The sequence below is a fragment of the Simochromis diagramma genome, unplaced genomic scaffold (assembly GCF_900408965.1).
Source record: "Simochromis diagramma unplaced genomic scaffold, fSimDia1.1 OVJJ01000816.1, whole genome shotgun sequence".
Classification (NCBI taxonomy): Eukaryota; Metazoa; Chordata; class Actinopteri; order Cichliformes; family Cichlidae; genus Simochromis; species Simochromis diagramma.
This window is the reverse complement of record NW_024386908.1, coordinates 17349411-17365681: the sequence shown is the minus strand read 5'-3', so window position 1 is coordinate 17365681 and position 16271 is coordinate 17349411. Positions and strand designations below refer to the sequence as shown.

Here is a 16271-nt window from a genome sequence, read left to right as displayed (position 1 = left end):
AGGAGCTTCCAGTTCAGCCGTATATCTGCTTTACTTTGTGAGGAAAGGATGACACCTCGCCCATCGTTGCCTCAATTTGGTTTACATTGTAAGGTAATGACCCGACAATAATACAGAAAAATCCCCAACAATCACACAATCCCCTATGAGCGAGCAGTTGGCGACAATGGGAAGGAAAAAATGCATGAACCAATATCTACTAAAACCTTTACTTTTAAACCAGCGTTAACCCAGTATTAACCAGGACAACTTTTTATCATTTCTACATGTACAGACTAATAGCCCTGTATGGTGGCTTCCATTCTAAACACGTCTTTTAGAGATCTAACCAATGCAGAACAGTTAGTGGCTGAAAATGTTACAGCTAGCGCTGTTAAAGACAAGCTACATAAGATTAAACCTAATGCTATGCTTCTCTAGCTAGTTTACCAGATGCAATTTCCTTGCTGTCTGGACCAGTCGCCAACTATTTTGGTTCTTTCATCAAATATTATCTAACCTTTGAAATAATTTAAAAAAATCCACCACATTTGCTGTATTGTTTATAGGAAAGGCAGTCCACTAAATCACAACCCATAGGTTGTGTAAACAGTTCATTACAGCCCATAGTAACATTTCATCATGACACGGTTCATAGTAGTTATGAACAGAGCAAACGATGAGGTGAGATGAGAAGTCTGACAGGCCAAGGTAGATGGATATGCTGACAAATCACAGACTTAAACAGTCTGCTGTTTGCTTCCTGCTTTAATGCGATAGTTAGCTTATTTTTTTTAAACCATGACTACATAACATCTACACATACAGTTCGTGCTTCAGATTGACTCTGAACATGACACCAGCATTTATACTTTACTGAAGTAACCCAACTTTTGGAAAAAGAGCCTTGGGAGAGACGGAAACTTCACATCTAGTCTTGTTCTGGTGGTTCTGCCCACACAGATTCTCTAACCTTAAAACTACTCAGAGGTCACGCCGTTTTCTCCAGCGCCAACTGTCTGCCCAATTCAAAACACCCTCCATGGGCTTCGTTTTCTCCTGCCCAGTCAGTGACCTTGACCTCAGCATACTCCTGTCCCGGTTTTAACCAATCGTATAACCCCGAAGTTTCTTTACTCCAGCACCCTCCTCCTCCTATGTCTCGTTGGATCGTACCACTCTATCCTCACGCTGATGCTCTGTGATTGTGGCCAACCAAGCTGCATGTGCCAGCCTATATATAAAACACTCTAGCACAGTGGTGTTTAAGAGCCTCACAGCCTCTGACCAGCCCGGCTCAAGCCACAGACACACTCATCTCTCAGCAACACCCGTCTGGACAGCTGCTGCTCGCTTTCTTTCTCCCTTCAGCGTGGTAGACTGGGCTTTGAAGTTTACTAATGTAGTTATTAGGCCTGATTATAGGATGTATGTGTGCGAGAGCTTACTGGACGAAGCCAAAGCGGTCGACAACTTTGTACAGACGGAAGTTACTGTCCTCCCAGGGGTCCACGGGGGCGTCTTTTCCCTGGAACAAAGAAGAGAGAAAGGGGAAAAAAATTCGGATTGGTGAATTTCTGCCTTTCTAAATTGGCCATCAAAAATCAAGATGACCTTTGACCTTCTGAGGATGCCCCGTTTCTGAGGATTTTGTGATTCTTTATAGAAAAAACAATAAATCAGTTAATCTGCAAAGTAACTGGTATCCTAGTTTGTTTGACTGATGCCTGCTGTTCAGTGAAATAAACTGAACACTGGCTTCTGATGGAGCTCCAAATTACATGCCACCCACGTTCTTCAGGGGGAGAGGATAGTGTTTTGATTGGCTGCTAGATTACATGTGGGGGCTTCGACTCTGGCGCCCTTGAGAAAGTGCGTCGGTGTGAGTGTGTGTTTGTGTGTGACCAGCGATTAACAGGTGTGAAATGAACAGCCAGACGTCCACCTGCGTCACCATCTGACTCGAGGCGTCCTAAAAACCACTCGACCGTCAGTGAAATAGGAAACCCAAAGGCAGAGTGTGTGAGGAAGTGTTATAAAGAGAATATCAGAGAGACAATGTGTGAGAAAAATGAGTGATGGAAGCACAAAAAGGTCAGAAAATAAAGGTACAAATGTCTGAAATGTTGGATATTTCGTTGATTTGAGGAGGGATGAAGCGGCCTTTGTTGATCTGCACACAAGCTTCCTTCTTCCGAACCATCTCTTTGAAACTGTTAAAGCTGTTTTACATTCACAGTGAGATAAAGGATTGGCTCAGCCAAATACATCATTCATCTCAGCTTAGCAAATCTTAGCAATGACCTCAAATCCAGGAGAACTACGACCATAAATACTAAACAGTACGCTAGTCCCCACTGATGCTGAGAAAACTTTCTTCCAAGTTTGCTTCAACTTCATGTATGTATGAAGGACCAACGTTTTTTTCTGATTTCACTACATACATTCTAGTTCTTTTACTCAATTTTATCACAAAATCTGAATCATGCACACCGATCAGAGATAACATTATGACCACCTGCCTAATATTAACCCATCGAGGCATGGACTCTCCAAAGACCCCTGAAGGTGTGGCGTGGGATCTGACAGCACATCCCACAGATGCTCGACTGGATTGAGAACTGGGCAGTCTGGAGGCAAAGTCAAAACCACTCCTGCTGAAAGAGGCCACAGCCATCAGGGAGTACCGGTCCATGAAACGGTGTAAATGCTCTGCAAAAGTGCTCAGGTTGGTGGTATGTGTCAAAGTAACATCCACATGGTGGGAAACCTGCTTCTAACAGCAACTTTGAGGACTAAGTTTAGTTCCTTACAAATATATCCCACCCACTAACAGGTGCCTCGATGCAGGGGTACTCAGTGATAGTCACTTCACCTGTCACTGATCAAAATGTTAAGACCAATAAACCAAGAAGGATTAAAGGAGGAGGAGCTAAAACAGCTTGCTTTGGACAATGGCTGAGCTGAGGAAAAGAATCTCCAGCATAAGATAAACAAGGATTATTTTGGACTGTGAATCATGCAAAGCTTCTCTACTAGAGTCCAACAAGAAAGGAGTGCTTTTATGGGAAATATCTACGATACAAACTTAAACACCTGACTTTAGTCAGACATTTCAGCCTAAAGTGATTTTCTTTTGAAGAGCTGAGTGAAAAGTAGAGCTCTTTCTGTGCCTCTGTGCTGTTCAGCAAGCAAGCGCCCAGCAATGTGAAAGACAAAAAAAGTAATAAACATTATGTTTTCTTCCAACTTCATTTTATTGAGTCTACATGTTAAATATGTTTGTTGTTAAAAATCTAGAGGCCAAAACTTATTTCAGAAGGGGAGTATGCAAAACAATTTTTTGAGCTGTCAGCTGCTCAAACGACAGGAAAACAGGAATCAGCAAAGTTGGTTTATTATTTTAACCAAATTGACCTTTTGGCTCTATAGACTATTTTCAATAAAATGCAATATATATATATATATATATATATATATATATATATATATATATATATATATATATATATATATATATATATATATATATATTAGGGTTGCAACGATACTCGTATCGATATTGAACCGTTCGATACAGTGCTTTCGGTTCGGTACGCATATGTATCGAACAATACAACATTTGTAATTTATTTTATCAACTTTCCTTCTGACGATGCTGTCTGTGTTGAGCGCTCAGTGAATCTGCGTTCGACTACTCCGCCTAGGCTGCACTGTCGAGCGCAGATCCACTGAGCGCTCAACACAGACAGCATAGTCAGAAGGAAGAGCGCAGGGCAAGCTAGCAAGACAGAAGTTAAGCTCACCTTGCAACATTCAGATCTGGCGTTTGGAATTATTTTGGTTTTCATGTGACGTATGACCCTGAAGGTAAGCGAGTCATGGACTAAAGTAAAACAGTATGTTGGATGTGCCATGCAATGCTCAATTACATGGGTGGGAACTAGTGTGTTAGCGCAGTTAGCTCGTTAACGTGTTGGCCGTCTAGCCCCATGCACGGGGCGATCGGCGGTAGCTCGTTAACGGAGATTTGCCGTGTTGTGGCGTTAAGGTCATTTCAACGAGATCAACCTGAAAGCACTAATGGGAACACAACGAATATGACTGCACATTTACGCCGACATCATCCTAGTGCAAAGACAAAAACAACAAGCATGCTACTAACTTTAGCCGAGTCATTTAGACAGCTGTTAGCACATGATTCTCCTTATGCTGCTGAGAATATAGCCCAGAAGAAGCGGATAGTATAGCTTTTATTTTGGAAAGAGACATTTCTCTGTAATAAACTCTCTTTTCCAAAGATGAGTGATTCCTCAATCAGATACAGGGCTTGCAATATCGCTAGCTCGACGTCCTGGAGCTAGCGATTTTTTCAGTCGGGCTACCAAAATCTATCTCTTCCCTGCCCGTTGGGCTATTGTAGGAAGGAAAAATATATGTCAATGCTTTTGCATTCTTTCAGAAATGTAGCTGGGTAATTATGTCATTGGCATCGGTGAGCCACTGTCAATATGTGACATATTGTAATCGCGTTTGAATTTGCGCTTGTTTTTTTGCTTTCACTTTGCAATCGTGCGAACTGTGTATAGAGAGCGACAGCACTGATCTGTGAGTGATGATAATTTGCGCACCAATTCCTCTGACATCGTCTTATTAATCGTTAGCTTACTATGCAAACATGACAAGTGAAATCTCCCACAGCTTAAACATGTGAGAGGTTGATCGCGCAGAGAATCGCCGAGCTTATGTGAGTGCGTGTGTAAAAGCAGCACGATATATATTTTAGTTCTGCTGAGCCAAATAAGACAGGTCAGGGTGAAGAAGTGACAGCCAAAGAAAAGCTTACCACAAAACGGAGAAGTTATGACAAATCAGACTATGAGGCAAAAAGAAAGTGCAGCTTTATGGTTTCATGGACAAAAGAATTTCTGTGGCTGCAATATGGCCAGGGCTGCACATAAGTGGTCCGCAGGTGCGCATTCGCTGTCAAAATAAAAAAAACACGCACAAGGGTTAGGGTTAAATTTAAAAACTGTACTTTTGAGTTAAAATATATATTTATAATTTTAATAAATGACAAATTAAAAAGGCATGAACATTTTTTTTGTATCGAAAAAATATCGAACCGTGACACCAAAGTATCGAACCGAACCGAACCGTGAATTTTGTGTATCGTTGCACCCCTAATATATATATATATATATATATATATATAGTTATGAATAAAGCATTTTTCTGTTGCAAAATAAGATTAAAGAACCATTTCACCGTCAGCTTACACTTCTGCTGCCTGTATGCAAATTACAGTACATGTACCGCTGCTGTTTGTCAGTACAACAGTCTACGTTTACTGACTAAGCTTCTGATTGTCACAGAACTCTATTATAGATCTCTATTGTCATGCCCCTCTCTCCTACGTCTCTGGTGCTAAAGCCTGTTGGAGGTTGCCAAATGCTTTGCGAAGCCCTGAGAAGGCTGTGAGTGGTTAACAGGTCGGCCTGACATCCAGATGTCGAGGTGAAATATTTCAAAAATCGTCTCCTCCCTCTGCTCCCACCCAGTTTTTGCACCGCTCCCTCAGCACAAACAGAAACTCACCCTTGAAATAGATAAGTCAAACATTGAGGAGCGCTTCAGGGGAATCAGAAGATCTCTGTGTGTCGTTCTCTCCCCTCGCTCTGTGAGTATCCACAGAGTCGCAAACTCTACATCATCATCATTTCTGTGTCAGTTTCAGGGTGAAATTAAATCAGGCTCGTCATTTCACCTCTGACTGTTCAGCTGCCTGCCTGTTCTGAGGTGTATTTCACACCTTCGCCGTCTCATTTATATCTCCCTGTGAGAACTTGACTTACTTTCTCAAACTGTTTGAATAAAATTCATGCTCCAGAGAACACAACTGTTAAATTAAAAAAAAAAAGGGAAATATTGAGATTTTTTCTGTCATATAAACCTATATATTTACGGAAAAAATAAATACATTTTAAGACATTTTATTAGCGTTTGGCTGATTGGATTGTTGGGCACTGATTTCATAAATATCAAACCAGGGAAGGACTTTAACGCCAATTATCCATCCATCCACCCTCTCCCCAGTGTGCCCTGCAGCATCCTCCCAATGGGACATGCCCAAAACACCTCAGCTGGCTCTTGTCGAGACCAATCCAGCTCTGAGTCCCTTCCAAATCCGACCCCCTCGCCCACAATCTTGTTCTTGGCTAACACCCAAAATTATTAGTGAAGCTTGAGGGTCACACAGACTTTTCTTGAACAAAACTGAAATGTGGTGAGTGAAGAAAACTTATGAGAGACCTGGGGGAAAAAAAACGAGTTATGCAGCCACCCAACATAAAAAATAGGCTCCATCCTTCTGCAATCAGCAGCAGCAGTCAGGCCTGAGCAGATGTGTCATTTGGAAACAAAATCAGTCACTTCTGCACATTCCACAAAGACAAAAGTCATATTTAATAACCACAAATTTACACCAGGTGACGTGAGACGACAAGTGTTTGTGGCCAGCGTGATAGCAGACTCTATTAAACTCCTCCCATCCCCAACAGTGACAATGACACTGATTTAGCTCCGATTGTGCCTCATTCTGCCACACACAGACGCACACACACACACACGTGCGCACGCGCACACACACCTCCATCATCTCCGCTCTCCATGGTCTCTTCGCTCTTAATGAGGCAGCCTTATTATGCAGCCTGCTGGACTAAATTAAAAAGGCTAATTTACAAACCGAGCATGGTGGGCTGGTCCAACTGATAGCGCCGTGCTTGGTAGCAGAGGCGTCACTCAGGACGGGAGCGCGTACATACAGTCCAACCACAAGAGAACTGAGGATTTTGAGTAAAAGCAACATTTCTTCAGTGATATTTAACATACTTCATACTGATTCATAAAAGTCTGACATGTTTCTGGACATTGTTAGATAATATGCTGCAGCGCATGTTTTTTTTAAGTCTCTGTGAAAAAACAAGCAGCATGGGGACATATCGGAGCTTTCAGTGGGCTTTTTTATGAGGGGAAAGGACAGAGAACCCACTGACAGGTGACATGACTTAGGTGACGTACCTGTCAGAAGTGTTGGATATAACAGGCAGGAAGTGAACAGTCTGTTCCTTAACTTCATGTGTTGGAAGCTGAGGGTGACTGAGTGACTTTGACATAATTCAAATTGTGATGCTTGGGTTTAGACTCGACCCATGCAGCTCTACAGGGAGTGCAGAATTATTAGGCAAATGAGTATTTTGTCCACATCATCCTCTTCATGCATGTTGTCCTACTCCAAGCTGTATAGGCTAGAAAGCCTACTACCAATTAAGCATATTAGGTGATGTGCATCTCTGTAATGAGAAGGGGTGTGGTCTAATGACATCAACACCCTATATCAGGTGTGCATAATTATTAGGCAACGTCCTTTCCTTTGGCAAAATGGGTCAAAAGAAGGACTTGACAGGCTCAGAAAAGTCAAAAATAGTGAGATATCTTGCAGAGGGATGCAGCAGTCTCAAAATTGCAAAGCTTCTGAAGCGTGATCATCGAACAATCAAGCGTTTCATTCAAAATAGTCAACAGGGTCGCAAGAAGCGTGTGGAAAAACCAAGGCGCAAAATAACTGCCCATGAACTGAGAAAAGTCAAGCGTGCAGCTGCCAAGATGCCACTTGCCACCAGTTTGGCCATATTTCAGAGCTGCAACATCACTGGAGTGCCCAAAAACACAAGGTGTGCAATACTCAGAGACATGGCCAAGGTAAGAAAGGCTGAAAGACGACCACCACTGAACAAGACACACAAGCTGAAACGTCAAGACTGGGCCAAGAAATATCTCAAGACTGATTTTTCTAAGGTTTTCTGGACTGATGAAATGAGAGTGAGTCTTGATGGGCCAGATGGATGGGCCCGTGGATGGATTGGTAAAGGGCAGAGAGCTCCAGTCCGACTCAGACGCCAGCAAGGTGGAGGTGGAGTACTGGTTTGGGCTGGTATCATCAAAGATGAGCTTGTGGGGCCTTTTCGGGTTGAGGATGGAGTCAAGCGCAACTCCCAGTCCTACTGCCAGTTTCTGGAAGACACCTTCTTCAAGCAGTGGTACAGGAAGAAGTCTGCATCCTTCAAGAAAAACATGATTTTCATGCAGGACAATGCTCCATCACACGCGTCCAAGTACTCCACAGCGTGGCTGGCAAGAAAGGGTATAAAAGAAGAAAAACTAATGACATGGCCACCTTGTTCACCTGATCTGAACCCCATTGAGAACCTGTGGTCCATCATCAAATGTGAGATTTACAAGGAGGGAAAACAGTACACCTCTCTGAACAGTGTCTGGGAGGCTGTGGTTGCTGCTGCACGCAATGTTGATGGTGAACAGATCAAAACACTGACAGAATCCATGGATGGCAGGCTTTTGAGTGTCCTTGCAAAGAAAGGTGGCTATATTGGTCACTGATTTGTTTTTGTTTTGTTTTTGAATGTCAGAAATGTATATTTGTGAATGTGGAGATGTTATATTGGTTTCACTGGTAAAAATAAATAATTGAAATGGGTATATATTTGTTTTTTGTTAAGTTGCCTAATAATTATGCACAGTAATAGTCACCTGCACACACAGATATCCCCCTAAAACAGCTAAAACTAAAAACTACTTCCAAAAACATTCAGCTTTGATATTAATGAGTTTTTTGGGTTCATTGAGAACATGGTTGTTGTTCAATAATAAAATTATTCCTCAAAAATACAACTTGCCTAATAATTCTGCACTCCCTGTAAACAAGCAAAGGCTGGTTTCATAAAGACATAACACTGTTAAAAAGCTTTCAGAAATCCCGCCTTCTTCATATTTTGTTAGAAAAATGGGAAATTAGTGCATTGATTTATTCAAATGTGTATAAACACACATGGAGACACAACACACTGATGACTGATATGTTCCAGGTTTGCTCTTCCTGCATTGGCGGCGTGTTTGGAGTCATGCTGAAAAATGAGGCCATTCATAATCATACGATCATTTGTAATCCACTTGTCCTGTTTCTGAAATTCTTTAAGGACACACTGCACACCAAACACAGACATGTCAGGTTTTCAGCTAATAATTCTTTGGGAACTACTTTATTCCCAAAGAACTTTGTTATTCCTGTGTTTAATCCAGTCTTTGGCATGTTTTATAGCCTAAATTTAAGGTTTGGGAAGAAATTATCTGTTTTGGTGACAGGCTGCTAGTAGCAAAGTGCCTAAAGACACAATTTAAAATAGGTTCTTTGCAAAGTTTGTCATGAACAGACAGAACACTGGTTCATCCCTTTGGTTAGATGCCTTTTTAATGCTTGAATGATTCATAGGTCAGTGTTTAGTTGATTAAACAACAAAGAACTGGAGTGAAAATGAGTGAAAAAGCAGCCAATGTCCAAAGAAAAACTTTGCTCAAGACCGCTTTGAAAACTAACTACTAAAAAGTCTTACTACTTGGGTGCAACATATAAAGAAACTGAGGGTTTTGCACAGCACCGTATGCTGTCAAACTCTTCAGTTTCAAGAGCCCCATTCGGCCTGGTTTGATCTGTAGTGGGCTGGACAAGAAATCAAAGTAAGTACTTTTTCCAGCAGTGCCTAATTTGCCATATTCACCCTTCAGTCACTGCACATTACAATTTATGGATCACAACAGATCAAGATACCAGCAACTTTATGATCCAAACTACTTCAGATCTGGAAAAAGTGCACATCTGCAGACATTTTCACTCCTGTGTAGTGATGCTGGCATCCCTGCGGTGGGTTTCTGTGCACTTTATTTAACAAATTAAATTTATTTACTAAATTTAATTCAATTTTCCCACTTTGCAAAGCTACCCAGTGGACCACACGGGATTCATTGGTGGATCTCGTGTTTGACGCCCCTGATTCAAGTGCTTTGGGATGAAGGAACTGCCACCTCTGGATCCCAGTCAATAAAATCATTCCATGCCCATGACATCACATTAACCCACTCATTTAGTCTAATGAGTAACCACTCGAATCCGCTTCCTCCCTTTTCTATTAAACCTTCAGGCCTGCAGGAGGGATTTTTGTCGTTCTCTGCCCCTCTAACACAGATAACGCACGACCCACTGAACACACACACACTGGAAAGACAACGGTGGCTTTTAGATGTATAATTTGCATGTTAATTTTCACTGAGAATGCTGCATCTGAAATGTGGCTCTTGCGCAGTAATGACAGCCTTTTGAAATTTATGAAAATGATTAAATCACACGGCGGCACATTGTGCACACGACACGCTGTTATTATTGTGTTTCACGGGCAATAAGGCAGTGATTTATGGAGGGATTTCACCACAGCGTTATGAAGTTTGGTGGAGTCTCAGCATGACTGAGTGGCTGGAATTTGGCTTCGGATGACCACAGGAGGGAGAAAAAAAAAAAGTAATTGCTGTGGGTTTTCCGCTTCACCAAAGCTTCTGTGTGCTTTCACACTGACGGAAGGAAGCGTTCGCCGTACCTTGTCATATTTGGCGACTATCTCAGCCCGCTCCTGGTCAAGTTTCACCGCTGCATCCTGCTCGGTATCAGACGCTGGAGAGACAACAAAAGAGGGGAGGGGAGGAGAGAGGAGAGAAGATGATTGGGCGTTGAGCATAAGCAAGTTCAGCAACAGCAACTTAGAATAAAGGTTTGCTGGATATTAATATATACACTGCTATTATTTTAGGATAAATTCAGCAAAAGAAAAAAAAGCCACATTAAGAGAGGTCGGGTTATATTTTGCACTTCATTTAAACACATTTGCAATCCCGGTTTTCAAAAGATGTTTCTGAACCACTTTTGTTTAAATTGTGTTATTTAGTATGTATATTAGATGTCCTGTTTTTCTTCATAGAGCCACTTGATGGTATTATACTCAGTTTTTATAGTACTTCATTTAGATTTTTGCTTATTTTGAGTCATTTTTACCTCATGAAGCAATGCTGTTTTATTATATTCTGTTCTAATGAGCTATTTTGCTTTATGTAACCCTCTTGGGATGACCACAACCAGAACCCCTGACCCAGCCATTTTTACTAACCCAACCTAACAGTATCTAGCAGCTCTTTAACTCCCCTCTCCCTGCTTCTCCTCTGGGGGTGATGGAGGTTGATGAGGGTGGTTTTTTGATCCCTGTGATCTCTTTTATTTCCTTTTCCCTGTCTCTTTACTTTAGTGGTGTAACACATGATGCAGGGAACAGTTTGAAGTAGAGGGCCTCTACTTCAAACCGATTTGGTTGACGGACCGTTTTGGGAGGACACTCGAGATAAACTTATTCTAACCCTCGACAATCAGAATATGTGATTTTTGCTACACTACATTTTATGCAGGAGTTCCTTGAAAACCATGGCAGTAATGGGCCTCCTGTAAGTTTTCTTAGGTGTTGTAACTGTCGCTGCTGCTAGCTAAACTCAGCCCTGGGGCGCACACACATCTGATTATCCTGTCATCACAGACGTGCTGTGTGTTATTCCGGCTCCCTCGGAGTGTGCCAAGAGCTGACGTGGAGAACGCACACACCCTTTTCAACACACACTCTTCAAACCAGTCAGAAGGAAACGCTTCAGTGCGGCACGTCCAGCGTGTCAGTCTGACCTCAGGCGGTGTGTGTGTGTCTGTGTGTGTGTGTGTGTGGCTGCTTTAAACTGACAGCTGCCGTGGCGAGGACGTCACCGCGCCACAGAAAGGTTTCCAGTGTTTTCCCAGCCTACGCGTCACATTGTGTGAGTGTTAAATGTGTTTATCCTCTCACACACACACCGATAACACACAAACACGCACACACCTCACTACTCTGTGATTGTAAATCTGCATTTCCAACAGCAGTTTACACACATACTTCCTGATTTAGCTGCGAGAGACAACCAAACACTGGATGTGTGCTAACAAAGCTCTAAATTGGAGTCACATTGTGTTTAGGTTGAATCTGGTGTGCAGCATGTAGTAATGAAGCCTTGTAGTGAGCAATACCTGGAAGTGGGAAGGGGAAGTAGCAGGCATGGAGCCCTCTGAATTTAGCATAAAATGACCACCTAGGAGGACAAAATGCTTACAAGGTACATCCTGAAGCCTGTTGAACATCTACACTACGCTCTCCCAGCTCTCAAGATCAAGATAACCTTAGAGATCCAAAGATGGATGTCAAATGGGTGAAAAATAACAAGCGATGAAATCATTTTAGAAGGTTTTTAAAGCTCTTTTCTGAACTCACCTGAACTCTGGAAAAAACCCAGAATCTACTCGAATGGTCGTCAAACCACATTTTTATACCTATACTGAAGTGCCAAGGGTGCAGAGGAGGTCATCAAATGTCGTCTTTATGGAGAAAAGAGTTCAATAAACCTTTGGCTGGTAAACCGTAAAATCACCCCAAGGCCTGAAAAGCCTTCAGTGTGTTCACTGCTAACTCCACGGCGCCAAATACTGAGATTCTGTCAACATCAGGCGTCTCTCAGCTTCGGTACAGAGCACGGTTTCAGAGAGGTAATCAGCGCCATAAAAGGGCGATGAAGACAGCATTAGGAAGCAGAAGTGGTGGCAGTGACATAAATCACTGGTTTCTGTTTGTGTTTTAGTGTCAGTTTGTGCACCAAAGATGCTCAGGTAGGTCTGGGAAAAGAAAATCTGCACAGAAAATAACAATGCATGCTGAAAATTGAGGCTTAAAAGTTACTCTGTGCCTTTTAGTGAGACACAAAAAGATCCTCCACCTTATAACATCTGCCAGGTCACTGATGAACCCCAGCGGGGTTGGGGTTAGGCTGCACGCTACATTTCAGATCAAGTCTCTTAACATGCAATCAGGCCTGTACAGCTCTTCCTTTATAGGATTTCCATTTGCTTAGAAGCATTCATATCTGATGAGTTGCGAGTAAAGCTTAATCTAGAGACTTGCCTTGATGCATGCTCAATCACCCAGATAAGGAAATCCCACAAAGTTAACTGTTAGGCAGTAGGTGCTAGCTTCAGTCATTATGCAGATGCACTGTTTATAAGGTTGGGGAAACCTGCAGTCAGCTGAGACTGAAGAAGTCACTTGGTTGAGTGACGAAACGCTTCTCCTGCTCAAAACACAACGTGCTGGTGAACAGAGTCAACTTTCTGAGACTCACAAATATATGGATCGGAAACATTTGGAATTTGACCAGACGATGACACAAGAGGGAAAGTTGAGGCATTTCCAAAGCTACAAGAACTTGCAGCTGACAGTAAATGCAGTCTGGCCCTCCAACGCCTGATCTTTTAATGACGAAAAACAATAAGAAGTATGAAAATAATACAGTCAGCTATAAAAACCTCAAATCTCAAACTGCTGGCTTTTGCCCTCTTTAACCCTTTTCCACTGAACCCCCAGCAGTCAGTGATGATGATCCTTATTCTGCCAGCTTTTCAGCCCTTTGCAGCTCTTTATTTGACTCCAGTCATTCTCCAACTTCCTCTCAAGGTCTCTGGGGTTCAACTGGAGGAAAGGCAAGACGGGAATTCCAAAACGCTGCGAACAAACATTCTCCTTATTGAGCCGGCTGGCATTTTTATGACAGGATGGTGTGTGTCAGTGAAAGGCATGTGGCTGTGGGCTGCCAAGAGCACTCTGCAGGAGAAGACACCGCGAGCGAGGGGATGGGGGAAGAGACGTTCGTACACAGCAAGGCAAACTGTCTGGGGCAAATAAACAAATACAGTAAAGTCTTTTTCTGCTGGGAAATCCTGCCCGAGAGGCCCTGCGGTTCCCATAGTGAGCGGGGGAGGAATTGGGGAGGAAATGGGATTCAGTCTTTTCTTTGCACTAAAGCTAAGCCCCAACTTTGAGACCCTCACAGCCATATTAGTATTCCACAGCGGTCTGACTTTAGATAAATGCAATTAGAGCCCTTTTCATGCTTTAAGGATCACTCCAGCGTCTGTGACGGAGATCGGGTCTATGTTTTTATTTGCAACCAAGGAGCTCTTGACTTGCTCCAGAGGGTTTATGGCCATTTGTAGAAGACTCAGAGTTTATGTGGCATTTCATGTTAGGACTCTTGAAATATGTTTGATAATGAGCCTCCAAAGATGACTTTGACATGCTGCACACCATGGTCATCAGCTGGAGAAATGGTGACTCAAATTAGGAACTTTATTGCAAATTTAATTGTGGGGAAGTCAAACTTCTACTAATTTTGCCAAATTATGACACAAACCTGCATGTGCCAAACCAAACCTTTGAAATAGAAATATCCATGTCCAATAAAAGAAAAGAAAACCGAGGAATAACGCTAAATATGCAGAAATTCCAGCGCAAGAGCTCTGGCTCATCTACTTTACATCAGGTTAATATGGTTATTTAATAGTAATTAAGCATCTAAATGATAACACTATGTGTTTTTAAAATCCCTTGAGCACGATCCCTGAGTCTGATCAGACTGGAGAGAGTGAGCAGTACAAAAAAGTGCTGCAAAATAAGCTAAAAGAGAAGATAAATCCCCTCTGAGCTTGATGGGCTTTGATTATTTAAATCAACTGCTTCATGCACACACATGAAAACACTGACTAAAGTCACTTCAGCTGCTTTAAATGGACAGAAGCCTCAAACTCAAGTAACTTCAATTATCTGTGATGTGTAGACGTTCATCTTGTGTTTATCCTTGTAGTTTATCCAAACTGGTTTGGCAAAATAAAGCACCAGAAAAAAGAAAACAGAGTAGCTTGTGAAGTAGAAATAAGATAAACAGGAACAAACATTGAGGGAGCATCAAAACAGCAATTATACATTTGGGGGTGGGATTTTCCTCGCTCCTGCCACTGCCCTTTATCCTTCTTTCCACACTACAGCCCCCCCCACGGAGCTGACCTTCAACCTCCCGCTCTCTAATTTGCCAGTCAGACCCCAGCGGCGAGGCCGACGAGGCTCCGTCTAACCGTCCCTGCCCCGCTGTGACTAAAATGTCCTCGCCCGTCACCTCCCAGCCGGGCGCTACCCCGTCCCCACCTCTGCCCTTCACTCCTGCTCTGCACGATGCATTCAGGAGTGAACTGGTGTCAGCACTCAGAAGTGTTCACACATGACAACTGGACACCTCATGAAGTATTCAGGAAGTTAGGTACCACTTCCCCCCTGTGGGGTTTACCACTGAACAGGTGAGTGCAGTTCTCAGGCAGGAAGCTCACACGGCATTTTCTGCTATAATGTAATCTTGCAGCCCTAAAGCCTCTTGCATCAGCATATTGAGCACATCAGGTATGTGAAAGAACGACTCCACGGTGGTTTGGGGGAATATAAAAGCTTTAACAGAGAAACAGATTTAATGCTGGCTTCAGGTGCTGCTAACCCTTCTGACAGACTTTCATTAGGAAGGGGTCCCCTGCTGCCAAAGAATCATGCCGAGAAATTTGAATTGCTTGACAAATGACAAATGTTCAGGAGCAACAGAGAATCAGAGTAAACGGCTGTTTCTTGGACTACAACCTAAGACGTTAATATTCTTTAAAGAAGACCTTTTCTGTTTTTCCTTATTTTAATTTATTTATATAGCACCAAATCATAACAGTAATCACCTCAAGGTGCTGTATATATCCGTAAGGTAAACACCCTACAATAATACAATTGAGCAACTGATGACAGTGGGAAGGAAAAACTCACTTTTAACTGGAAGAAACCTCCAGCAGAACCAAGGTCAGGGAAGGGCGACCGTGCCGGAGGTCATTTCCTGTCATATAGAACACTTTGCCGTGTTCTACTATATTGAACATGGCCAAGGTTTTAAATATCGAGGTCAGGTTCAAACTGATGTGAAAACTCAGTTTCAGACACTTTTTCCTGCTTTGAGCTCTGTGTGATGTCACTGGAAATGAACATGCCTAATATGACCATGTAAGGCACACAAATGGCCCAACCGTAGCCCAAGAGGTTTCTTTCAGTCTGTGGATCCACTAAGGGTCTGCACCAAGGTTTGGCACAAGATAAAAATTCACATTTTGAACTCTTAATCATGCACAGCTCTTTTAGAAGATTTTAAGATGCACATATGGAGCAGGAACATTTACTTGAAATAACGTAAACAGGTGTAAGCAACGAGCCCCGGCTTTGACTGACTACATGTATATTTAAGAGAAATTTAAGAGCAGATGCAAGGATGAAGCCTCCAATTGATAATTCCTCTAGGAGCCGCTCTAACCATGTGACAGGAAGTGTTGTGGAGAGTATTTTTGTTTTTCTTCCTCTTTATCACTTGCTGTTAAAGACCAGCCCTGACAATGTAAAACATGACAAGCATAACCACGGTCT

At 42.5% G+C, this 16271-nt stretch overlaps 1 protein-coding gene and 1 long non-coding RNA gene across 2 annotated transcripts in view; both read right to left on the bottom strand.

Annotated features, from left to right (window-relative positions):
• usp6nl (USP6 N-terminal like) overlaps window positions 1-16271 on the bottom strand; it is a 64728-nt gene that overhangs the window by 32220 nt on the left and 16237 nt on the right. The window contains exons 2-3 of the mRNA XM_040036062.1: window positions 10482-10555; window positions 1428-1507 (exon numbers count right to left, since the gene is read on the bottom strand). Coding sequence (XP_039891996.1) covers window positions 1428-1507; window positions 10482-10555 — 154 coding nt within the window. The remainder of the gene's footprint in view (window positions 1-1427; window positions 1508-10481; window positions 10556-16271) is intronic.
• LOC120735953 lies at window positions 5308-7294 on the bottom strand. The gene is made up of 2 exons (XR_005696389.1): window positions 5835-7294; window positions 5308-5752 (listed from the first exon to the last, which is right to left on the bottom strand). It is a non-coding gene; the product is annotated as an uncharacterized LOC120735953 (long non-coding RNA).